We start from the raw sequence: 26281 nt of genomic DNA on the forward strand, positions 1-26281 counted from the left end.
TTGGCTAATTTTCGGCCTTTCGCTGTTAAAACGTTCAGGACTAAACTTGGATCGCATAGTATTATTAGTAGAATATGTAGTGAGCATAACAAGCTGTACAAGGCGACGGGGTGGATCTGTTATCTATCTCCCAGAACAGATTTAAAAATGAACTTTACAGATATAAAACTATAGTTGCCGTGTAGATTAGACATGCGCTCTATTTTCGTGCGGTGTTGGGTTTTATTGAGGGTTGTCTTCCACTTTCGTAGTTACTCTCTTACTTAAGTTAAGCTTAGATATTTAGTTATTTTGTCTTGTTGAGAGCTGACCAGATATTGTCACTATTTGTACTTTAATTGCTTATAGGTAGTAATTGCTTGCAAAACATAGGCATCTAAAGTACCTAATCTTTTCATATTGGATACCTAAATTGGATTTACTAGAGTACTTATTTAATACTTTCCAAATTCAAAAACATTTATTTGTAAGAATACAGTAAAATTATCTTAAAATAAGTTTAGCACATGTATTCAGCACGCAAGCAAGCGTACAAATATTTAGTTTTAGGTCACTAAAAATCTAGGTTGTAATTTTCGTCAATATTATTTTATCTTTCTAGGTTTCATTAATTCTTCTACATTTTATTAACATTTTATTAATTTTATTATCTATTTATGTATGAAAAAATAATAATAATAACAATAGAAAACTATAACCTAGTCAAATAACTCGCCCCTCGTCATTCCCGCCACAAAGGTGCCCAAATTAACTATATATAAGTAGTAGTTATCTATAAGGGAGCTGCGCTCCACATTGTAACGAATAATATAAGTTATGCAGGTTGTGTTTGCCTGTTATTGGATTAACACTCTGTTTATGTTACCAACACATCGATTTTCTGCTATTTTAATGGTGTTATATCTGTTGGCAAACCAATAAATAAAAATTAAATTAAATTGACAGTTGCCGTGTTCTGATTCTGAATAAACACGAATGAAAAAAAAGTTGTTGAGATCGGGAACAAGTGCAACAGCTGCAATAAGCATCACTCTGTCCAAATTGCTCGCTCTCATTCGTTTTTGTTTCCATTCGTTTATTTGAAACACGGCAACGTCAGAAGCATGTACCTGGTCGGCGTTACGTTAATGTTTTCTGAAGTACTGTAGTACTCTTAGACTAGACATTAGGGAATAGGACTCTACTATTTTCCTACTTTTATAAATATAGCTATAAAATTATACATTGATTGCAGGTGCAATTGCTTCAGGTACGCAAATTTAATCGTCATACTCATACTTGACAAACTTCTATCTCTGAGCTACAATAATTCGTACACGCGACCTCTGGTTTTAAAGTTAGGGTCATCAACCACAAACTATAATGAGCATCTATAACCACCTTGTTAATGAAAAACACTATTGATAACATGCGTAAATAGTTTCCAAACTGCCATTGTTTACAACTGAAAGTTAAATGTAAATTATCTTGAACTAAGCGGCACCTGGCGTGTTGTGTATACAGATGCTAAGTAGTAAGTAATGGAATAAAACAATTGCGTGAATCATTTGTTTTTCGGGAAGCTAAATAACATGTTGAAGTGGCCAATCAGCTGTTTTATTCCACAAACATTATTTTGGAAGAGTGACATTCAATACCCCCTTAGGTTTCCAGCATTCCAAATGATAGCATTGATAAATCATTTATTACTTTCACATTTAATTATCCTAACAGAATTCAAATTCCTCGCATGCGACTGTGTTCCTTAATTAAACTTATATATCTGATCGTCTTCAAATCTAGTTACCTACTTGGTCTAGGTTTAATAAAGTTAGATCTAATCTAGATAGGTCTAATCTTAGACCACATTACCACTAAGCGTGATTATTTTGAAACGGAAGCCTACTTTTGCCTATTTAGACGTGACTGTTTTCGAAATTATGAACAAGTGCCTCTGGCTCGTTTTGGCTCTGGCCCGTCATAAGGTCTCCAACCCCTGAGTTAGATGGACCCTGTAAGATGACCAAGGATCTTTTTGACAGCACTCATCAGATTCATCAAATCTGAGCTTGTGACAGCGAGGTGTTGCGTCCAAAGACACCTCACCCGCGCTTATCTAACCTTCTACATTGCCTACCAAAATGTTCCGTCCATGCCATTGGTACTCTTCTAACATATTGGTTTCTTGTTTCAGAAGCAGTTCAGTGAACAATGGAGCACGACCACAGCGGCCACATGCACCACGCGATGGCTTCCGAAGCTGCGCCCGCGCACCACCACCACGAGGACGGCGACGGCTGCTCCTCCATGCACGCTATGGTGGTCAGTACCTCATCATCCCAGTATGTACCTACGTCCCACTGCTGGGTACAGGCCTTGTATCAAAATAAAAGGGCTTGGGCCGTAGCTCCCACGCCGGCCCAGTGGGGATTTGGAACTTCACACACACCATTGAATTGCTTCGCAGGTTTGTGCAGGTTTCCTCGCAATGTTTTCCTTTACCGTAAAGCTCGTGATAAATTTCAAATGAAATTTCGCAAATGAATTTAGAAAAACTCAAAGGTGCGAACCGGGGTTTGGTCAGTAACTATTTTTGTTGATATACTATACCTATACGAGATCAGGCATTAGTTAGAGACGATATTTGACAAACGGGTAGCCCAGTGGTTAAAGAACTTTATTACGAAGATTGAAATCCCGGGTTCAATCCCCGGGGCAGATGTTATGTATCAAAAATGTTTCTCATTTTCGCCGAAATGTTTCATTTCCCTGTTTCACATGGACGATCTTTTTTTTTACTTTAAGTAGGTACTTCAGGATTGTTATAAAACTAACTTAACCTAACCTATAGTGTTTTGCCTGAAATATATCCTGAAGTCTTGAAATATATGTTGAATGACCAAGTATCAAACGATTGCTAAGTGGCATTTTGCCTATCAATATAGGTCGAAAAGGAGCAGGTCACGCAGAGGTCACATATCCATACTAATATTATAAATGCGAAAGTGTGTGTGTGTGTTTGTGTGTATGTTTGCCGTCTTTCACGTCGTAACAGAGCGACACTAGTTTATGAGCCCGAGCGTGACATAGGCTACTTTTTATCCCGGAAAAATACACAGTTCCCGAGGGAACAGCGCGCAATAACCGAATACCACGCGGGCGGAGCCGCGGGCAAAAGCTAGTGTAAGTCTAAAATTGACCAATTGACCTTCCTACTTGTTACATTGTCACACTATCGCCTGCTGCGGTGGTTGCGGGTTTGATAACATAAACAACATATTTACTTCCCACCGACCGCTACCGCTATTTGGAACTTAGTCAATATCAGTAACTCTATTATACCTACACGCTCTTTCTTTATATATATTTTCAATGAACCTAAGTCCCAAAATAAGTAGGCAAGTCTAAGGGAAATAGTTATTCCAATTCGGAAGGTCGACCAGTTACATTGATTTGCTTGGTCCAAGATTTCAGGTTCGATTCCCGGCCGCAACATATAAACTAGGTACTATCAACCAAATAAGTGGTCTATCAATTTTCAAACAAGTTCTTATCAAATGAATAAGTATTTATTTATATATGAGATTTATTGTTTTATGACATATGCAAACGATAATCAACTTTAGGGTGGTAGACCACATATTTGGGTGATACCTATTAAAAATACGAATGTTTTACATTTTTCTGTTGGTGAAAACATCGACGATAATTCATGAAAACTAAAAAAAACGGAATGAAATGACTGTTTTTTAAATTCTGTAAAAAACAGTGACCCGTATTAAATAAAGATTGCAAAACTTTCCACTGAAGAAAAGAGCACAATATGCACATATAATTTAGAGTGTATGTCAGTGTTACAACGACGGCGGTAACATACTCGTAGTCATAGCAAAGTAAATACAGAACAGTAAACCATCGCCAAACAAAGGTACAAGGTAAAAAACTCAAACAAGATTCTTGCATGAAGTACAGCAGGTATACCTAGTCTATAGACAAGTTGTTTTTTTTATTGTGAGAGGGAGGCAAACGAGTAAGCGGGTCATCTGAAAGGAAATGATCACCACGCCCACTACTCAAGGAGAGTCATTGGGCCATGGCCGGCCTTTAAACCGATACTAAAAATCTTCGATCAAAAATTAGTTTTTTGATCGAAGCCAAAAATACATAAACCAACTAAGTAAAATTTATTTTGATTTTCATATCAGTTCTCTAAAGTACCTACGTACCATCAGTCAAAGAAGTAGTCTATCAATTTTTAAACAAGTTCCTATCAAATGAATATGTCGCTAAAGTCGAATTTTCATGTTGACAGACACGTCTATTGGCATTATTGTTTTATGACATGCAAACGATTATCAACTTTAGGGTGGTAGACCGCATATTTGGCTGATGGTACAAGAAAGTCTTAAGTTTTTTTTGTATACATCGGGCAAAAATATCTGATCTGACACGTCCTACCGGCCCAAGAAATAGAGTCGTTTGAGATATTTATGCACGTTTTGTCGCGTCAGATATTGGGGCTGGTGACGGTCGGTACCTTTGTTTGAAGATACTTTACTGTTCTGTATGTACTGTGGTCAGCCAGCATTCCGCGCCAGGTGTGCGCCGGCGCTTCCTGCGCCATTGTTTTGGGCGCGGGCGCAGGACGCGGCTGCATGCCGCGCTATTGTAGCGAGAGCGTGGGAAAGCGGAGAGAATTTAAGGAAAAACGATGTTTGAATACATAAATTACTGGCATTTTTTGAATATTTCTGTTTGCTCTTGGATTTAGGTTTTGTAGATGTTGAAAAGTTGGCCAAGTGTGAGGCGGACGCGCACAAGAAGAGAACTTACCACCACACCATCATCATAATTAAGACCGAGCCAATATCCAACGCCCATTAAAACATTCTTTTAAGAGGGTCCTCTTTCAGCATACATAGGAATATTATGCTCTGTGCAAAATAGTAGAGTAGATATAGAGTCCTATTAGGATCCATCCAGCTGTACTGAATGTGTTCAATGACCCCTAGACACACATTTTGCAGGTGGTAGGACCTTGTGCAAGGTCCGCCTGGATTCCTACCACCATTTTGCTCGCTAATCCTGCCGTGAAGCAGCAGTGCTTGCACTGTTGTGTTTCGACGTGGAGAGTAAGACAGCCGGTGAAATTACTGGCACTTAAGGTATCCCATCTTAGGCCTACTTACAAACTTGATTATTAACTTTACGGACCACTTCCTGCCATTTAACAGCTCTCTGTCTAAGAACCACTACTGCACCAAATATTAACAAGACCGGTCGTACTTTCCAGTTCCACGCCGGCGTCTGCCAAGAGATCCTGTTCAGCGGCTGGATGACCACGACGGCGCTGGAGCTGTTCGGGTCGGCGGTGGCCATCTTCCTGGCCGGGATTCTTTACGAGGGTCTGAAGTACTACCGGGAGGCGCTCCACGCGCGCGCCACCAGCCTCCGGGGCGACTCGCAGGTCAACATCACCAAGAACGAGTGCGGCGCCAACGGCGCGTGCGGGGGGCCTGCTCTTGTCAAGTTAGTATACTCGTATTTCCCTTCGTAGAAGTTTCACCCACGTATCCGATCCGCAATCTTTGAATAGTCACAATAAAATACCAATCCACAAATCAGTACAAACAATTATATATATATATATCACACACACACATATTTTTCACATTTTTTTCGGAAAATAAAATGTTCAATTTTAAGTAGAATTAAAGTCTCTATAGATATACCCACTACACCATATCATACCATGACCGTAATAATATATTCTTGTATTGAAAAGTATGAGACTATCCCACTAGAACGTTTCTTAACCACGGAGCGTTAAAAACGGTGCCGATACGCTTTGGCTATGACACGCCGTTGACATCTTGAAGTCGCGTTACATTCCGTGCCTGATGCGTTCCTGTTACGGTCATGGTATGATACGATGTAGTGGTAACTAATATGGATGATATCACTTCTTCTGTGACTCAGGCTCGCTGGAGTTAATCATTCAATGCCGTCTATGTGACGTCAAATTTACAGTCAGGTTTTTTTGTGGGAGCGAAATACTTCTTTTTTCAAACAATGCCGATGACTTGTTCTTGAAATGACCGCCGATTGATTGTTCTTTCGCCGCAAGTTTCGTCACGGAAACGGATTTGTCACACCAATTTTGTGTTGTGCGTCTTGAGGCCCGCGACCTCAGTCCGCACAGCGGATACATCACTAGAGCCGTGCTAGAGCCCCATTTAAGGCACTTGTCCCACCGCCGACGATGAGCGAGAAGCGAGTAGAACGAGTAACTAGAAACGAGTGGGTGAGCAGCGAGTAGCGAGTGTAGTTTTGTCGCTGGCTGTAAGCGAGTGTTCGAGTGCGACGGGCGATTACTCGCTCCACTCGACTCGCTCGTGCGGGGCGGCCGCCAAGCTGACATCGCTGATAGCTCAGCGAGTTTTATAGCTCTTGTCGCTGTGACAAAAGATGTAAGAGCGAGTTCTCACCGACAGTGTGAACAGCCAGCGATCAACTATTAATATATGTGTCTCTTTTACTCACACAGGATCTTATATCTTTTGTTCGTTTCTTGAGCGAGAAAATAGTCGATAGCCAATCGTTTCCTCGCTGGCGGTGAGACAACTGCCTTAAGCCTGTTCCCACGGAGACAACTGATTCTTTGCGGAAACTGTTTTCTGTAGGATCTGACTTTAAACTGTATTTCAATGCATACAGTTGCAAAATCTGGCAACAAATTAAACGAATCCTGCAAAATGTGTCATCCGATTTTCTGACTACAAATCTGTCCAGTCGTGCGATAAAATGCCGAAACCGATTTAGTGGCAACAGTATTTTAATAACATAGCATCAGAATGGGAGTTGTGGAGCTCAAGGGGGGAGGCCTTTGTCCAGCAGAGCGACACTATACCTAAATCAATAAATTAAATTCCTTTCGAGTGGCGTTAAAAAAATATTCCTGGTTACTGAAATAAGATCCCAAAGAACGATGGAGACACAGTTTAAACCGGAACTCTTCTCGTTTCAGATACTCTATGATGTCGTGCAGCCACTTCGTACAGACGCTGCTCCACGTGGTCCAGTCCACCGCCTCGTACCTCCTCATGCTGGTGTTCATGACGTACAACGTGTGGCTGTGCGTGGCGCTCATCCTGGGGCTGGCTGTCGGCTACTTCTGCTTCGGCTGGCGAAAGAACTCAGTCGTCGACGTCACAGAGCACTGTCAATAGAACTTAAACTATTTTGCTAATGTCGTTCGAAACTCGAAAAAAAGATCGGTTTTCTTTCTCTTTCTCAGCTGTATCTTCAGGAAAACGAAGAAAACCGACGAGACCCGAGCGTCATTAACATTTTAGTTGTACTGTACCTTCTTAAATTGAGTCGCTAATTCGACATACTAGATTACTAAATTTCGCTATGGATTTTTAAAGTGAATGACGCAACTGCAGTGAGCTTCCTGCACTTATTTTACGAAAATATGTCGACGAATATATCGAGAGAGATCGATACGCGTAAAGAAGATATTTTACTATTTCAGATAAAATAGGTATATAATGGCCTTAGCGTTTAGACAATACCTAAAGTCGTTAATACATATTTTTGTTACTTGGCCGTATTGATCGCTTTGTATTCTACTATATAGATTAGATAGTGGAATACAAATAGACCTTATACATTCTGTTGCCCGCCTGTATTTGAATGATGACTTCACTATTTTCACTTTCTGTTAAACGTAACTGCTTTGTGGTAACATAAGTGAACATAAATGAATATGAATGATTTAGGCAAACTCAATTTCGGCAAAAAAATTAAATTAAGACGTTTTTGAGTTATCATTCACAAAATAGGCGACAAGCGTCATACACTTTTTAATTACAGTTTCATGAAATTCGCAGTTCAAAACTTTGTACCAGAACGATCTGGCTGGCTTGACCAACTACAAAAAACAATATTTTTTCGTCGAATTCTTGCAACTTATCTGGTTCCTTTTACATGTTCTATAAAATAGAACTAGCTCTATTACTAAGTAAAGTTACTGATTAATTTAACGTTATACTTTACGCTATGTTAATTATGTGATAACAGTTTAAACTAGGTTTACTTACCTATTACCCAGTCACGTCTGTTTCGATATTTAGTTTCATTATTATCCACCTCATAATAACACTACTTACTACCATAGTTAAGTACTACTAAGCAAGCAAGATGCCGATTTTTGAACGAGTGAAAATATCATTCAGCAAATTGAGAAACTCTGTTCACCTTTTAATTTCATGTGTAACCTATTGCTGCTATTCGAATTTCATTTTATTAAGTTAAATATACTCTTTTTTATTTTTAGTTAAACAGCTCTTAGTAAAATAGGCAGTTGCCTACTTGAGTAAGAGCGGTAATTTTTAATGCTCCACTAGTATTTTTAATCTAATTAAACACTTTTTACCGTTTTCGAGTAGTATTTTCACAGTGTGATTTCAAAAATTAGTCTCTTAAATCAAGCATGATACCTACTGTTAAATAAAAGAATGATCATCTAAGACCACATTTACACTAGCGATTATGTGCCGTTAGACTCAAATCTTTCATATTTGATGTATTGTCTTTAGCAAATACTCTCTAGGTATCCGCCCTAAGCTCTAGGTTGTGACAAATTGCTCTTGTAATCTTTTAGATCGTCACAACTTGGTAGCTTTGCTAGTTCACGCTTTTATGTGTATACGCCAAAGCGTGAACTGGCAAAGCTTTTTACTACCCAAATCAAGTTGTATTTGTAGGTAGTGTCAACTTTTGATATTATTATGGTTTGGTTTCTACTGTCATAACATTTAAAGTGGCAAACAAACAACAACGTGGACTGGTTTTATATTAAAATAGTTAAACCTTTATTTATACCTGAAATATGTTATTTTTTATTTAGACATTTGTTAACTTTTCTACGTTGATTGCTCAAAATTATTGACATACCTATTGTATAAAAAAAAACTTCTCAAAAGTATTTGTAAAATCGTGAGACTGTAGTAGGTAGAATTGCGAAAGACGTTTTGGGACAGTTTGAGACATTAATAGGAAAATATGGTATAAAAATGGAGTTCATTATTACTGATTGATAAGTCTGGAAGTGTCCCAAAGTACCTACGTTTGAGTTCTGCTACAGTAGGCTCGTCGTACCTTATGTAGCAATAATTAGATTTTAAGTATAAATCGACTTGTTATCTTGCCTAGTTTAGGCCCATCTTTGCATTATAAAAAGTGTCAGAAACTAAAGCAATCTGCAATATAGATCCGACATAAGTAATTCCTCTAAAATGTTTCTGCCTTAGGACAGCCTGATATCGGCGATATTGTCCCAAATATGTGTTACTAATACTAGAGACTCGAAAAAGTCATTGAGCGCTTCAAAATATATCGTCTTGAAGACATTGACGCTTTGTAGTTTTTGAAATTCATGAAATACACTCAAATGTATGAGGTAGACCACATTTGATCAACGGAGCTACTACAGTCGAGTTTATAAACTTGTGAGCAAAAATTTGATCAAAAATATCTGAACATGACTCTATGTTAACGGCGTTGAAGCGTGTTCAGATATTTTTGATTCTTACTCTTCGGGATAGCTGTTCTGTGCCCCTAGTGATCGCATATTTAGCACAAAGTATGGATTCGCGAGTTATTCGCTTACACGAGCGAAACATGGAAAAATCTATTTTTTATAAGGGTTCACTGTTCACGGTATACCTACCTAGTGGAGGACCCAGAGGACCAATAAGGCCTACTCCTGACCTTATTTCTGAGGTAACTGGTCAATTTATTCAACCAATTAAAAAAGTCCTGAAGACTAACAACATTATAAAATACTTCTAACTTATTCTTACCAAAATCAGTAAAGCTTTGTTACACGATGCGAAAAATATCGTGGGAAATTACTTAATATAGAGAGGAGTAAGTACTGGCCCAATTAGCGCACTTCATTGTGTACACTTTTTGAAACGGCGCAGTTTAGCAAATCGTGTATTTTCCCAGAAAGTACACTTAGCTAAACATACTTACCTACACTTTTTTATACAGTGGCTAATTCACTTTTCCCCATATTACCTAATTTAAAAAAAATATTGCCGTGTAATACTTTTTATATCTTTACACATTATATTTTCTTCAATTTCTCACACTAGATATCTCGTCTTTGAAGTGTTATTTCATTTAGGGAAAATTAAAATGAAAATATTTTATTGATTTCTTTAGTGTTTACAATTATAGTGCAAGGACAAGGGAAAATATAGATTGTAAAAAGTGTACTTTCTGGGGAACATGTTCAGCTGTTTTGCGAATGTACATTTTGAGAAAAGAACAATTTGAGAAAGTACCTCATTTCGCAGGATATTTCTCGCGCCATTTAAATGAGGCTTTGGAGATTTTAGAAGATGTTTCGGGTGACACTCTTTACCGGCCCGGATAATACCAACATGGAAATACCGACCCTGTTTTTCAAGTACCATCAGCCAAATAAGTGGTCTATCAATTTTTAAACAAGTTCCTATCAAATGAATATGTCGCTAAAGTCGAACTTTCAAGTTGACAGACACGCTATTGGCATTATTGTTTTATGACATTCAAACGATTATCAACTTTAGGGTGGTAGACCACATTATTTGGCTGATGGTACATGCCCATACAAACTGACATGAACTTCTATGGGCGTGTACATGAAAAACAGGGTCGGTATTTCCATCTCGGTATTATCCGGGCCGGTAAAGAGTGTAACCCGAATTTTCTAAGCTTGCATTAATTACTTACCTACATCTTTCCAAGTTTAGTGGCAACAGTGCCAACAATACCGCCGTCAAGTGATCTGATCAGATTAACTTAATTACTAAGTATCTGTGACATTTTTGGTGCCTTTAAAAACTCGCAACCTGCTGTAAGCAGCTAAAAAAGCAATAAAATGATCAGGCGTCGTGACTATTGTGATACTTATATGTATGGACTTAGTTTTAAGAATGAAGAATGCAAATAATTTGTAAATATTTTTAAACTATATCATTAAACATTCCTAAAATATAAATAAATTGATGATTTATTACTTTTTAAGTTTTATTTTTGTCAGATACCGAATAAGGAAAGATTCATTCTACCTACCTATAATTTTGGTGTCTATTTTTTTTATACAGTATAGGCTTGCGTTTGGACACAATTTCTAGGGCCGGTAGGACTTGCCAGATATTTTTGTGTGCTCCACTGTGGCAGATATGAATGCAGGTGACTGTACCTACCGTACAGTCCTAGTATAGTTAGCATCGCTCCTGTTCGGAAAGTTTAATTTTCATGGGTAGATAGCCGGGTGGAAAATTGCGTTTTCATCTCAAGGGTGGTTTGGGGATATGTTAATTGCTGGTTTTTGTGGGTTGTTCCAATTAATAAAGTGTCTTGTACTTGACTCCATTTATTACTAACAGAGTAACACATGTTAGTAGGTATCCCTATCCCGCGTGGACTATGCTGATTTCCCGCAAAATTAGCCTAAGTTAATTTAGTATAAAAGTACCTAGTAATATTTTTTTTATCTAAGCGTCGTCGGTGTCGGGGACCGCTAAGGTTAACAGGAAACTAAAGTACATATGTTGTATTTTTTTAAGTATTAACCTTAGCGGTCCCCCGACACCGACGACGCTTAGATAAAAAAAAAATACTAGGTACTTATGCTAAATTAACTTAGGCTAATTTTGCGGGAAATCAGCATAGTTCCCGAGGGATTAGGATAAACGAATTCTTTTTAGTTGTCTTTTTTGTTGGAGTTTTTTTTCAGGCCTTTTTTGGGTCAGGGGGTTTTTTATGTAGGTACTTCGATATTATATTCATTCGACCAGTCATATTTAAATGTAGGTGTCTACATTCTGGTAAACAAATAAATGATTTATGATTTATGATTTTAGGTAGGTATGTATTACGAACGTTATTCATTTAGACTTTCGACATTCTAGACATGGGTAGGTACCTATATGTTTTGACGACCAGGTGGCCTAGTGGTTAGAGAACCTAACTACGAAGCTTGAGGTCCCGGGTTCGATTCCCGTGTCGGGGCAGATATTTGTATGAAAAATACGAATGTTTGTTCTCGGGTCTTGGGTGTTTAATATGTATTTAAGTAAGTATGTATCTATCTATATTTGCGTAAGTAGGTAAGTACGCCAAATTTCAAATCAATCCGACCACTCGAAGTGGGTTAAATTTAACTTTTGCAAGATTCGACGCGCACATACATATAGACATACATACATTGTAAGTTAAATAGAAGCTTGTAAAAATAAATGATTTTCTTACAAAATGTCGTTTTGCATTCGAACTCCGATGGCCTGGACTCAGTGGAAAAGTAGAAAAGGATCGAGATCATAAAAACCCGTACTTAGTCCTGGTCTAAGCCCAGGTCCCTCTTCCCCACAGGGCACACTTGGGCACGTGCCCAGGACCCCGCGATGCATTGGGGCTCCCATCTAAGGATCATTCGAATCTCGGGGTCGATGATTGGTGAGTTGGCCCAAGATCGTAAGGCATGGCAGTCCGCGCTCGAACAACCAATAAGTATTTAAAATAAGTTTAAAAGAAGCACTCTTCATAATGAAAGAAGTTTTGTTTTCTATGAACTTTTTCTATGAGCAAATTATGAGGGTCTAATAGAGAAGGGGATAATAGAGAATCCGACATCCTGCACCGCGCCATCACAGTTTCTCAACTTGAACGCATAAATACCTAAGGTATCTGCTCCCCTGTCCCCAGGCATAACATATTCCTTCTCCTTCCCCCGCAGTTGGTAGGTACGGAACCCTTCCGTACGACCCCCACCAGTCATCGTCACATTTTTAAATTTGTCTTCCCTTATGCTTCCTGTACATACAAGGGTTGAAAGAATTGATTCTATTCTGTGTAGCGAGTCTTAGCGCCATCTAGCGAACAAATAATAAAGAAAACTTCAAATCCTACATCGCGCCATCGAAGTTTCTCAACTGGGCCTCATATTATACAACTTCCGACGCTCTTCTTTCGGACTGCAATCCCCGGCATGGCATCCTCCTGCCTGAAGAGAGATCTTTCTATTTTTTGTAGCCTCTGTCTGCCCCAGAACATGAAAACTATTTATCATGGACTTAAATATTTATAAACTCAATCAAGTTGGCCAACAAAAACTTGACGTGCAAGCACGCAAGCACCCATAGAGGTAGGAGAGTACAAGTGGCTTCTATTGGGCTTCTATATCTATGCAAGCACGATAATAACATATAGTTTAGTGTTTTTAAAAACGCCTCAATCGTTTAGAAATTGGGCGAACACTTCTAGATTACGATTACATTGTACAACTACTCTATTTTGAATATAACTTTTTAACTTTTAGTGAAATTCCACAATAAAAGTGTTATGTTTTAAAATATTTATTTCAGTTGAATCTTCATTTAAACAAAGTCAATAACTTGAGAACGAACCGGACCTTGGAAATAGGTCTCCACTTGTTTCTGAACGCAACTCGTGTCATGTCATGTATGTCAAAGTGTGTGACGGGTGTTCGGTCCATGTTTGTCTTGTGTATTTTTACTTGTTGATTTTTCTAATTACATTTGTTAAGTATAACGCGGCGTATCACGCGACGGGTTTCGGGAGCGATATGTTATAGTTCAACAAACACGCGCTGCTGTCGGAGTCGCGGCCGTCCTGCCTGGAGCGCCGAAAGTTCAGGTAACGGTATTTTCTGACGACGTCGATATTTTTTCTCGAATTGTTCTCGACGGTGTATCGATTTCACTACGAATATTTACCTTTAAAATCGTGCCGCGGTATGGTACTTGAAGGATCTGGTTATGTTTGTAGATTCTGTTGTTCGTTCTTGTCATGCGACCCGCGACGTTTCCTAAAACTGGGGCAGATGTGCGCCTACTGCGTAAACAAAATCGTCTACGACATGCCACTACTATTTATCATAAATATATATATTTTTTTACTTAAAGTCCACATCGTTCATTAGCCATTTGGTTCAAACTCAGTGTGACTTCTAATGACTGCTGCGAAACAATTTTTCCACAACACATTTTTGCCATTAAATTAATACAGGTACTTCAAACAAATGTTAAGTAGGTATTGAGAAATGAGTTTATTCTTCATTAATTAGTTAAATAACAGAAAGATAAATCATTTATTAAAACTGATTAAATAACAGTTTCATGTGTTTGATAAAGTTTTAATTGTGGTAATAATAACAAGTATGTCTTTACTGCTCATTAACATGAATATAACTTTGTTGCATTAAAAAACAATTTGATTGACTGCCATAAAATCTTTTCTGCTATTTTGACATGTGAAATAATCTCATTGAAGTAACCAATGGCCTATTAGAATAATAATATCTTATTAGACTTGGTTACTATAGTAGGAATTATTTATGGTGTCCCAATCTTGTTAACATCCCACCTGTTGAACAAAGCCATTGTATTCTATTGTCCTCAAATGCATAATCCTCAGTTTAAACTGAATGAAAATATTGGATAAAATAGCTCATTGAAATAACCACTTTATTATTTACAGTAGTGTTCATTTTAAATAAAACTTTGTTGGCAGATAATATTTTTCAAAATTGAATATGTCATACACAAGCAGCCTCATGGCAAAGTATTATCTGCAAACATGTATTTTTTTTAAATGCACTTTCTGCTCTAGATAATAAAGTCGTTATTTCAGCGAACTAGTTTTTTTTATATTTCCGTTCATTTTAAACTGAGGATTATGTGGTTGAGGGCACAATAGAATACAATGGCTTTGTTTGAATGTATTTCAAGTTGGTACAGGTGAATGAAATTTATAAAAGTTGTCATAGATGTGGTCCCATATTATCAATGCGTGGCTCGATGATGGCCTGCCCATTGCAAATCCACTGCCCAGGTCGAAGATGAGGCATGAGGCTGTGCTGATATCTGGCTTCTCTTTCCTAACGGAGAAGCTTAATGGTTGCCAAACAAATGGCACCATCGATGTGGCTAAAGGAGTAGGGTCACTGAAAAAAAAGAAATTATACAAGACAAGACATTTAGATTACTTCAATATAAAGCCTCCACTACGCATTAGGAGTTTGAAAGTGCGTGTTTTGGTAAGATGCATTTTACAAACATATTCCTCATCACTCCACACATGCAAATGTGCTTTTAGTGTGCACAGCTATGAGGGACCCTTTAATTCTTAAAACAGATGTTACCAAAGTGCACAAAACACAACATGCACCAAGTCTTAGTGTGCCAAATCTATACCATACATGCCATTACTGTTGTCTCATAAAAAATTTAGGCAACCCAGTGGAAACCGCGTTGTTACTGCGTCGCATCGCACCATTGCTGTTCAGTTGTTATCAACCCTTACCTATACTTCAAGAAGTTGCTCCACAGACTCACAAGCTTCTCAGCCACTAATTCATCCTCATCACTTAGAATGTCTTTCCCAAAAATGTAATCAAAGATTGTCTTGTTTCCCCCCTGCAATGAGAACTCCATAAGGTACACTGGGAGGTGGCTGGATGCAGCATGCATTATTGCTGACTTTACAATAGGGTACACAGTAAATACATCATTGATATAACTTTCATATGACTCTGCTACGTCTCCACCCAAAATATGATCTCCGAAATAGACATCTTTAATTTGCTCACCAATTCTAATTTTTATGTCATCACTATCAAACTCCAAATTATTTGGTAGTAGCTCTTCAAATTCATCAGGCAGAGTGTGCAATACTACAGCAGTGTTTTCATTAAGAGAAGATTCATCTATTATCTCTTTCATATATGTGATCAAAATAGGCACATGTTCTAATGAACCACTGCGTAGAATAACCATGGGATCTATATGCAATAAGTTGGTAAGTGAAGCGCTTTCTATGCATGGCATGAAATTGGCAGACACATTGGATAGTGTGTTTGGTGAGACCTCTTGGTAAAAATTACTAAGATCATCGACTGTACCAATATTAGCATCTTGATAACCGAGAGAAATTGCTATGTCAAGAGCAGTTGCTGCAGGATCACTACTCAGTGAAGTTGGTGAGATAGCTGATCCTGATTCCAATATAACCTTATGTATCAGTCCGGCTATTGCTCCTGACAATAGAAGGAGATGAACAGAAGCCGCCCCAGCCCCTGCCCCGTACAGAGAGACTTGGTTAGGGTCTCCTCCGAACTTGGCAATGTTTCTGTGGACCCAGTACAGAGCGGCGACCTGGTCCTTGAGGCCGGCGTTGCCTGGCACATCGTTTGTGCCGAGGCAAAGGAACCCTTCGGCTCCGAGGCGGTAGTTGAAAGTTACCACGACGAAACCTCGGCTCAAGAGACGAGAAGGAGGATGGTGAGAGCCCCATCTAGAACAACATTTGATGCTTAAATTTCCAAGAATCACACAGCACATGTGCATTTAAGCCTCGAAAAAGAAATTCCAGGAATTCAAATCTGCTTTATGAACTTTAATGATAATGATGATAAAGCTTCCATTTGCAATGAGTTGTTATTTGCGCTCGTAGCTTGAACTACAAATCTATCATCCAAAAAAAACTCGATTTAGCAGAGAACTACGAGTTAAAGGTAAAGTCTGGTCTGTGCAGTTTGTAGTTAGGCCCCAACGCTTCACGTACGTAGCGGATCTATCATACCCCGCAGCGAAGTGTCCTCCGTGCACGTGCACGAGCACGGGCGCGGCCTGCGCGTGTTGCGGCGCGAACACGTTGAGCACGAGGCAAGCGTGCGCGCCGCGCCGGCCGGGCTGCGCGCAGCGCACGCGGTGCGCCGCCTCGAACACGCCGTCCCATGACGCCGGCGGCCGCGGCGCCTGTCCACAAGACAACACGGTCATTTTGATGCAAAGACTAGAAGTCATACAATATTGTCTAATGCGCAAATGCTCGCTGCCGCATAGGTTATCCCTTTCTACTTTCATCCTATTGACAATAATAAGTGTTGATCGTTTTAATAATAAAGTCTCAGATGACAAAAAAATCATTCAGCTGTCATCTTCAGCAGTACTTGAGCTTGTTGTTTTGTCTATCGTTAAAAAAGACATCACAAAGGATGACAACCCAACCCAAACCCAACGGCGACCAAAAACGATTTCTCTAGAGAAAGACTAATAGGAGAGCGAAACTCGAATTAGAAATGGGAAGGGTCTGTTAAAGAACTTAATTTCCACTGAGTTGCCTCAATATTTTACGTAACGCTGCTACATAACATAACACACGTCTCTCTCGGGATTGCCTAGCGAAAATTCACTCCAAAATGCAATAGAAGAGAAATCATCGCGCGACTTTCGCCACCAACAGGCGCTAACACCACGGCGTGGCGTTTAAAGGGTTTTATTTGATCCATGGCTAATTAGATACGTATCTCATACGAGATATAGACCACGAGTGCCTACCTTAACTGAGCTCCCGATTCTTTCCAATATTTATTAAAGCTAATTTAAATGGTCTTCATTCCGCGGAGAACATATCTATTGTTATAAGGGACTTACACTCTGAACAAACCAGCGATGTAATCGAATTTAGTTTCTCGAAGTTAGTCTATGTGACGTTAACCACCTCCGTTAACTACCAACGTTAGCCACCTCCGTACCGTGTACGTGTAGATAATGCTACGAACGAAACGGTTTGACTTACAATTACATAACGAGTTTTAAACTTTCGTGATTTTCACTCATAATTGTTACCACACCCGGGACTTTTATCCCAAGAAAGTTGTCATGACGGTTCACTACGACCTTCAACCTACGACCACACCACTCTGTCGAGAGTGTAGGGATTTAAAAGAAGCAACCGATATCAGGGAAGCAAGGTAATAATATTGAAATTCACTGATATAGATCTCCGCTAAGTTACGCCAAAATCAATCAATTGTTTAGTTTTTAGATTTCTACGTTCGAACATCAACATGTAGCGCCTACTCGTTTATCATAGCAATTGTTTGCAAACGCGAGATTTATTGTTACAGCAGCAGAAAGCAATGTTTGTATGACTTACGAGTTGTTTACGCTCGCAGCTAAACAAACTGCTCCTTTGGTATTAGGTACATACCAACAAGGACTTTATCTTATGACCACTCACTCACTGGACACTAAAATTTGAACGAAAATTAAAGTTACAAAACAACAACCATTGTTTTACTGCACTACTCGCTCTTTTGTACTTACTGCTGGATCGTAATGGTATTACATAGTACCTATTACAGGTGTTACGTAATTTTCTCTGAATCTGTCCTTACCCGTAATAAAAGATTCATCATTCACTACACTTATTTGATGCGTCTGCGAGTACCTAAATGTATTCTCCTCCACGCACTTGTAAAAACTAGATGTTGCGTTATGCTTAGATTAGTTGTGTAATGTATGGAACTGTCGAGCTTAAATAGGTAATAAACCATGTTTAATGGCTACATTTATTTTATACTAGGGATGTAACGGATGTGATTTTATCGGAACCGAAAGCTGAACCAGATGTTTTCAATTTAGTTTATCGGAACCAAAAATGGAATCTGAACCGATAACAGAACCGGAACCAGAATCGGAACCTGAGTGATAGGTGGACGAGATATTAAGGGTAGGGTCTACTAAACCTGAGGGTTTATTGCGTAACATTTCTGACACTCGCGATCACAATCAAATGATAGTTTTCGCATACAAAGAGTGTCGTCTGATTGTGATCGCGAATGTCAGAAACGAGTTTGAAAGATGAGGTGTTTGGGTAATGAATATTTTTTAATGATGTGTTTGTAAAGTGACAAGTTTGATGAAGTTTGTTAAAAGTTTAAAAGTATGTATATTTATGAATTGATCATTTGTGACATGAGCAGTTTGTGATAAAAATTGGTTGTGAAATGAATAGTTTGCGAAACGTTGTGTGTTAAATGATCATTTGTTAAACGTTTGCCAAATTATAGTAGGCTGGCCAATAGTACCTAAGATGATTGCTTGTTACGGGCAGCGACTATGCGCTTTGGTCATTCTCTGTCCATTGCGTGTCTCGGCCGCGCTACGGAAAGAGAAAAATCTTGCCGACGATTGTTTGTAGTCGTGATCGGGCCGTTAGTGTTTACTCATATGTTGTTAGAGATTAGCGATGTTAACAGTGTATTTATTTTGACACCGTTCCATTGCTCAACAAACGGAACAAGTCCGACTGTAAGAATCCAATTTCAAAGAACTGGCAAGTGCGTACCGGGCCGGGCCACGCAAAGTTTTGATCGATTATAGACTATACCACTTGATATAGCGAAACTATAAGGGTTACCTTATAAACCACGGAACCCTGACGAGCGCCACTCCCCTTCGGGCTTTAATCATTCAACAGCGATAGCGATCTACGCGACGTGGTGCAAATGGGATTTTCGTATCAACAAACAAATCGTCTGACCTTAAACCTGTCGCGGGGCGTGGGCGGAGAGACGTAAGGGAGGCCGAGGAAGGCGAAGTGCGGCGGGCGCGCGCCCAGGTACCCTCGCGCCGCGCCCTGCGTGGTCAGCACGTCGCGGTGCGGCGGCGCCCGCGGCCACCCCCGCGCGCCTCCCCCCGCGCCAGCACCAGCACCACCAACAACGACCTCATCTACCTCGACTTAATTAGATCACCATTACCCTGATTGAAGCCGGTCTGTGATCGAGTTAGCGGGTGATTAGTGCGGCATTGGCGCGTGTGCCGCGCCGCCGGCTCGCAGCGAGGCGCGATTATCATAACAATTTGCGAAATAACCATAACAGTTTATGTATCGCGTATCGTGTAAACATTCTCATTGTATGTTGTAATTTTAAGGGAATAGTTTACGGATTATAGTTGGGTAGTTCGCCGTGAAGGTTCGTGAAGGTGAACCTGGAACGTTAGTTTTATTCGTTCGAATCGTTTATTCTCGACGGTTTGTTAATGCTGGCGTGACTGTTTATCAAGACAAAAGCGATGCAATCACTTTATATAACTCTTTATTTGTTACAGGTATGAATTTCATGTGAAATCGACGCATTCGTCAAAGAAAGTGGTGAGTCCCTTAGAGTAGATCACAAACACCAGCTCTCCTAAATTCTTAAAGCGCGATAACTTGCCTAACGTCAACCAATAAAACAATGTGGTAGTGATCAATCATAGTCGTTATTCCGTAGCTTGTTGTAGTAGTGTCTCTCGTACACTTGGTCCCAGAAGCGGCAGGCCCGTTCGTGGGGAAAGTCCGTCATGGCAAGCTCTGAGTCGATGTTGAGCAGGCGCGGCTGGCGGGCCTCCGCCGCTGTCCACTGCGGCTCGTCGGCACTCGACGGTTTTCTAAAACAATTGAGAAACAAGAAAACAAATTCTTTTTATTCTTTTTTGTATAGAAAAGTTAATTATTAGCAAAACCACTGGCTCAGTGGAGACTCGAGGCCGTATTATCTAACGATTCTAATAAATTCCGAATCACAGTCGGTTTCACTACTTCTTTCTGTCAATGGGTAGTGGATGAAGGCAGAAAAAGACGGTGAATGCGATCGCGAGCGTCAAAGCGTAAAGCCCAGTTTAGACTTGCGAGAAAACTCGTGCAGGTTGCATTACATTGCGAGGCCGTGAACCCAACGAGTTTGTAGTGGTCAATCGAGCGCCGCAATGTAAAGCAACTTGCACGAATTTTCTTGCAAGTCTAAACTCGGCTTTACAGTTAGACAATAAGGCAGTTGTCTCACCGCCGGCGAGGAAACGATTGGCTATCGACTATTTTCTCGCCCAAGAAACGAACAAAAGATATAAGATCCTGTGTGAGTAAAAGAGACATATATATTAATAGTTGATAGCTGGCGGTTCACACTGCCGGCGAGAACTCGCTCTTACATCTTCAGCTCAGCGCTGTTAGCTTGGCGGCCGCCCGGCTCGAGCGAGTGGAGCGAGTAATCGCCCGTCGTGCTTGAACACTCGCTTTTCACTGCTCGCCCACTCGTTTCTAGTTACTCGCTCTGCTCGCTTCTCGCTCATCGTCGGCGGTGGGACAAGTGCCTAAGCTTGCCGGCTATTGCGTGTGTTGCCAGGTAACCAGTGAGCAGGCAGAGTAACGCTCGCCGTAGTCTTGGCCTTGACAAGAGGTACATCTCTCGCATGAAACGGCGCTATTGCGTCACTTTTATAACTTCATTGGACTGCTTCCTATACTAATTTCGCACGGATTTAGACGGTTTGAGTCAGTTATTACCAATATAAAGCATACAATTACTAATTTACCTACTAACTGATAATAATAGGTCAATTGAACTTTATTTCTCCAAGATACTAGTGGCCAACGTTTACTAATTTAAAGGTTATCAAAGTTATCAAGAATTAGTATGTAATTAGTTATACTCAGTAAAACAGTGTTGAAGGTTCTTAATTTATATATAACGTTTTTTCAAAGTTCGTAACTAAAATGTTTTTAAATCAATCACACACAGGTATTGAACAAAACAGCGTTCATATTTGTTTTTTATATTTCTTTTAATGTGTGACATCAATGTTACTCGTCGCGTTTGCGAATTTTACAATTTGATCAATGACTGTGAATTTGCATTGTTTTTTTTTTATTTGGCCAAAAACTTAATTACCATTTAGTTTCTATAAATGAATTGAGCCGTCTGTCGAAGTCGCGAAATTAAAGAAAAACACGGTTTATAGGCTGCCCACTACATGGACTGACGTCATTTTGAGAGTTGCGGGCAACCGGTGGATGCAAGTGGCGAGTTGTCGTTCATTGTGGCGTTTGAATGGCCTAATGATGATGATGACGATTTATAGTCTACATATGAACACAAGACAATATGAACATAACATGTGTAATGACAGCAGGATTACTCATTAATTTCATGCATTGCTCCTTTTGTGCAATCAGTTCTTTTTGTAGCTGTGTGTGTAATCATAATCATTCACTTCGACTCTCCTGGCACTACCTATACTTACAGATACTTCACAAAACTGGTCCATAACTGGACCAGTTTGCGCTGCACCTCCCCGTCTTCACCTTCCAGCTCTCGCCCCTTATCCGAAAACAAGTAAGCCAGCTCATCGGAGTGTGCTGCCCCGGTCTTCGCCAGCCCTGGCTCCTCTTCCACCCCCACTGCCCCGGAGTGCGAGAACCGGTAGTAGTACACCGGGAGGTCTGAGGCTGCAGCGTGCAGTCGCGCGCTTCGGTGCACGTGGTTTATGAAATACACGTCGCTGTAATCAGTGACAGCTTTTGATATATTGCGTTAAAAATAAAAGCTTGACGCCTGATGGTTTCGCATTCGCATGAACAGGTACACCAAATTGAATAAGGCCCTGCGGAATTGAACGGGCTATGATCTCTTGCAGTCGCACCCAAAAATTAGTTTCTATATTCACACGATCAAAAGATACAAATAATTATTATGGGACACTTGACAAATTGACCTAGTCCCAAACTAAGCAAAGCTTGTATTATGAATACTAGGCAACGGATAAACATACTTATAATTCGTATTGTTCATACAAATATCTACCCCGGCTGGGAATCGAACCCGGGATCTCAAGCTTCGTAGTCAGGTTTTCTAATCACTAGGCCATCCGGTCGTCAAGCTTTTTAAACCGTGTTTTCATTTAAGAAAAACATAGATATTAAACTCTACTGGGTAGGTATATCTTGTTTACAATTATGAAATTTGACAAAAAATAATCTCAATGTTACTGTTTTTTTACATAAATAAAAAATAAAATACCTAATTAAAAACATCAAAATATTTAACATGCTTCGTCAGGTTAATGAAAAAACATGCAGATTCATGAAGAATATCCATAACAAGCCTCGTCAAACGCACTGTCATTGATTCGAGTGATGGACACGCAAAACATTTTTTTTAAGTTAAATATGTAGATATATGTAAATTTCAAATAGAAATACTATTCAATGCAAACTTATTTTTTTTGCTTGCTTTTTTACGCTTGTCCGAAGTCCGAACCGCATTTTCCTGTTTTTTCTTAAAGAGTTTTCTTCATTATACTGTTACCTGTGGTACGCGAGTACGTCAGTCATGTTGACCTTGCCGCCAAAATACAGTTCTTTAACCTGCTGCACTTCCCTCTCGGTCAAAAACTTAATTTCTTCCGGCAGCAAAACGTTGAAGTCTCGGGTCATCTTCTTCAATATTTTGACTCTATTTAACGTTTCTGCGAAGACGTAGCCTTCGTCGCTGTTGAAACCTATCATCATAGGGACTCTATGAACCTTTCCATTTGACAACAGCTCGAAGGGTTGTGCTGAAAGGAATGTTTCCGTTTTCTTGAATGGTTTTTCGGCACATATTCCAAAGGAAAAATAAGGTGAATTAAGCCTGTCTGCTCTGTCGGCTAAATCTTTATTTGTGGCTTTTTGTAGCGAAGATACCATGGAGTCGTCGGAGTACATCTTTGCCAGCGAGCGTGCCCGCTCCCCTGCGTCGTTATTGAATGCCCAAGGACTAAGTGCGGTTCCGCTCTGCATGATCGCTCCGTGGATCAAGCCATCTGCCATAGGGGACAGCGTGAGCCCCTCGACAATAGCGGCTCCAAAACTTTGTCCGGCCACAACTACTTTTGCAGGATTTCCTCTAAATGCGACTATATTGTCGCGTATCCATCGCAGAGCTGACACGACGTCTTTAGCTCCTGCGTTGCCTGGTATCTGTTCTTCATTTGTGCAGAGGAAACCAAGTGGACCGAATCTGAAATTACATACATAATTGTAACTTGACCACATTATTATGTTACGGTTCGTTCCATCTTTAGCTTTCACACTATGCCCTGACCGGGACAATCGTCATTCTCTTCATACAGTTTATTAACTATGAATGAGTTCAGACAAAAGTATATTCGTAACTTCTTAAGCCGCTCAGAGCAAAATGAGCAGCCTCGACTTAGGCACACTAGGGCTGCTAAAGCAAAGGCTGAAGCATGTTACGGAACCAAGTTCGGCTCGTCGCTTTGCTGTGATCCGCAACATCGAGCCAGTATACGCTCGTCCCGAACCCGAGCATGGTTCAGACTAAGGCTCCTTGCTGGTCGAAGTGGCCGAGGCAACTCGCTTGGAATGATGCTTAAGCTGTTCCATGCACCATGTCCCATCCCCATCCGTGGCACGATCCGGTCCCGACACGGTGTAATGTCATCATAGCATTACTACCTGTGGTGAACAATGACGACGATGACTCCCGCCTGCACCAGGCGGGCGGGGTGGTAGTGCGCGCCCCCTGCGACCCACGCCAGCACAGGCCAGGGCGCCCCCGCCCCAGTGGGCACGTGCACGTCGAGCTGCAAGCACTCCTCCGCAGACCTCGACGTGCAAGAAACTTTCTGCGACTCGCGGATACCTGACCATGAGGGCGCTAGACCGGCTTGCTGTAAATTTAAGACTTTTTACATTCATTCTTATTAAAAACATAACCCTCCTTCGGGTAAATAAAAGTAAATATGTGATTGTAGGGAGTAGCAGTAGGATCTACTCTACCACCACCTTGCTTGCACTGTGCTGTATTACTGTTGAAAATGCAAGACAGTAGGTGACATTACTGGCACATGATATTATTATTTGCCCACTTATTTGTTTGCCGCCCAATTTTATAAAATAATAATTCTCTGAATTATTTTGATTATTTTATGGCGTTGAAGACGTTATTATATTTTGAACTAACAAAACCATCATCAGCTAAAATATTTTGAATTCATTGTAAAGCACCCTCGACATGCATCTTACATTGACCTTAATGCGCATAGTTTTATCGTAATTTTATTTTTTCCAACCTTAAATTTTTCAGCTGCGTCTCTGATCGTTCCGTAAGGGATACCGTGATAGGAGATAAAACCGTTATTTTGCGCACCACGCAGCTTCCCCTGAGCCGTGTGTATCACATCTTGACTGCTCAGTGACACTAAACAAATCAACATTAAAAGACGGTGCATGCTCACACAATGTTACCCACTACTAGCGTTGTAAATACTGGCACTATAGCACTGATTTGCTGCAAATTTTCACTATTAACGATTGAGCAATTCGTAAATACACTGGGACGTTCTGCTGTGTACGTATTCAATAAGCGAGTGTGGACAATTATCGCCATCGAGCGACATTATGGACAATACCACAACAACCCACCGGTGCGTGTCTGTGTCCTGGAAATTGTTTAATTCCACCCTGATTCTATTGCAGTATCACAATCATTAACGGTACTACACTACGTAAACCATATTATTTATTGCTAACTTTTACGAGAGGCTTCGCTTGTGTAAACTATTGGATGTGGCAGTTGAATTTAATTTCCGTTCTGACCTTTTTCATAACATTCTTTCCAAAAATGCCATGAGGGAAATCTGATATGGTTCGTGAACTACCGTGCAAATAGTTACGACTGCTCCGGACCGTATTTTCACGTATTCAGATAGGACATAGTGCGAAACCACTCTTAGAAATAGTGCTAATTTATGGGGGCGACTGAAAAACAGCGTCTGTTAGCCAAGGGACTTTGTTCTGCAAGGCGCAGGCATAAGCTGAGTCGCTTTTTGATAGTTTGATTGTACTTATTATTTGTTAAGTACCTATGTAGAATTTGTAAGCAAACCTTTTATTATTATTTATTATTAATTTCGGGAAAATGGGTTTTACGAGACTAAACCCAGATTTATTATACAGATGGCATATAAGCATGGACAATTAAGGTATTATAGCAGCACTATTTTTAACTACTATTTCACTTATGAATGTGTTTAGGGTTCGGATGCGCAGTTTTCACCAGAATTACCTTTTGACGATCGTCTCCCGCCAGCACGGGTCCCGAAGCTCTTTAACGACTCATTAACTACGTCTCAGTTAACGACTTGCCATTAAATTAACTGAAGTATACAGAATTACTTATCAGCAGACGGCAACACCTTTGGTATTGGCCGTTCGTAAACCTTATCACACTGACATGTTGTATGAAATGGTGATGGGATGTGTGGCTCAACAGATAAATCTACTCGTAGCAGTGCCAAGTTAGTATTCTTTAACAGTGCTCTGACACTTCATAGAATAAAGCAGGGCTTCCCAAACTGCGTCGTGACTCGTGACCCCCTGGGTCCAAATAGTGTTTTTCTGATAACCTGTTACTAGGCTAGTACTAAAATTGGTAAGTATTTTTGGGGGCCAGCTTGAGGGGCGTCGTAAAAAAAAAGCAAAGTCCCAAGGGCGTCAAAGTACAAATAAGTTTAAGAAGCCCTGTCTATCCAAACAAGGTGTTAATTAATATTACACTGAAAACAGTGAAAACCTCACACACCACAGCAGTCTTTTCTATTATTAG

At 40.1% G+C, this 26281-nt stretch overlaps 4 protein-coding genes across 7 annotated transcripts in view; 3 read left to right on the forward strand and 1 right to left on the reverse strand.

Annotated features, from left to right (window-relative positions):
- The window catches only part of LOC141432433 (high affinity copper uptake protein 1-like), a 39858-nt gene extending 28805 nt beyond the window's left edge, over nt 1-11053 (forward strand). For 3 of the 4 annotated variants that reach the window (XM_074093992.1, XM_074093991.1, XM_074093989.1), the window contains exons 2-4: nt 2174-2301; nt 5273-5508; nt 7007-11053. In XM_074093992.1, coding sequence (XP_073950093.1) covers nt 2191-2301; nt 5273-5508; nt 7007-7208 — 549 coding nt within the window. In that variant the 5' untranslated portion in view covers nt 2174-2190 and the 3' untranslated portion in view covers nt 7209-11053. The remainder of the gene's footprint in view (nt 1-2173; nt 2302-5272; nt 5509-7006) is intronic. The other variant, XM_074093990.1, reaches the window with a different exon arrangement.
- Nucleotides 1-26281, forward strand: part of LOC141432432 (ADP-ribosylation factor-like protein 2) — a 221445-nt gene that overhangs the window by 108295 nt on the left and 86869 nt on the right. The gene's annotated exons all lie outside the window — the stretch shown is intronic.
- The window catches only part of LOC141432945 (serine/threonine-protein kinase D1-like), a 79790-nt gene continuing 66995 nt past the window's right edge, over nt 13487-26281 (forward strand). The window contains 1 exon segment of the mRNA XM_074094779.1: nt 13487-13695. The gene's annotated coding sequence lies outside the window, so the exon portion shown is untranslated.
- Nucleotides 14569-24934, reverse strand: LOC141432944 (uncharacterized). Its single transcript, XM_074094778.1, has 9 exons — nt 24747-24934; nt 24130-24344; nt 22979-23671; nt 21915-22172; nt 20104-20282; nt 19390-19580; nt 16642-16817; nt 15364-16353; nt 14569-15004 (listed from the first exon to the last, which is right to left on the reverse strand). The coding sequence occupies exons 1-9, from the start codon at nt 24903-24905 to the stop codon at nt 14785-14787; spliced, it is 3081 nt and encodes a 1026-aa protein (XP_073950879.1). The 5' UTR covers nt 24906-24934; the 3' UTR covers nt 14569-14784.

The sequence above is a fragment of the Choristoneura fumiferana genome, chromosome 11 (genome assembly GCF_025370935.1).
Source record: "Choristoneura fumiferana chromosome 11, NRCan_CFum_1, whole genome shotgun sequence".
NCBI lineage: Eukaryota > Metazoa > Arthropoda > Insecta > Lepidoptera > Tortricidae > Choristoneura > Choristoneura fumiferana.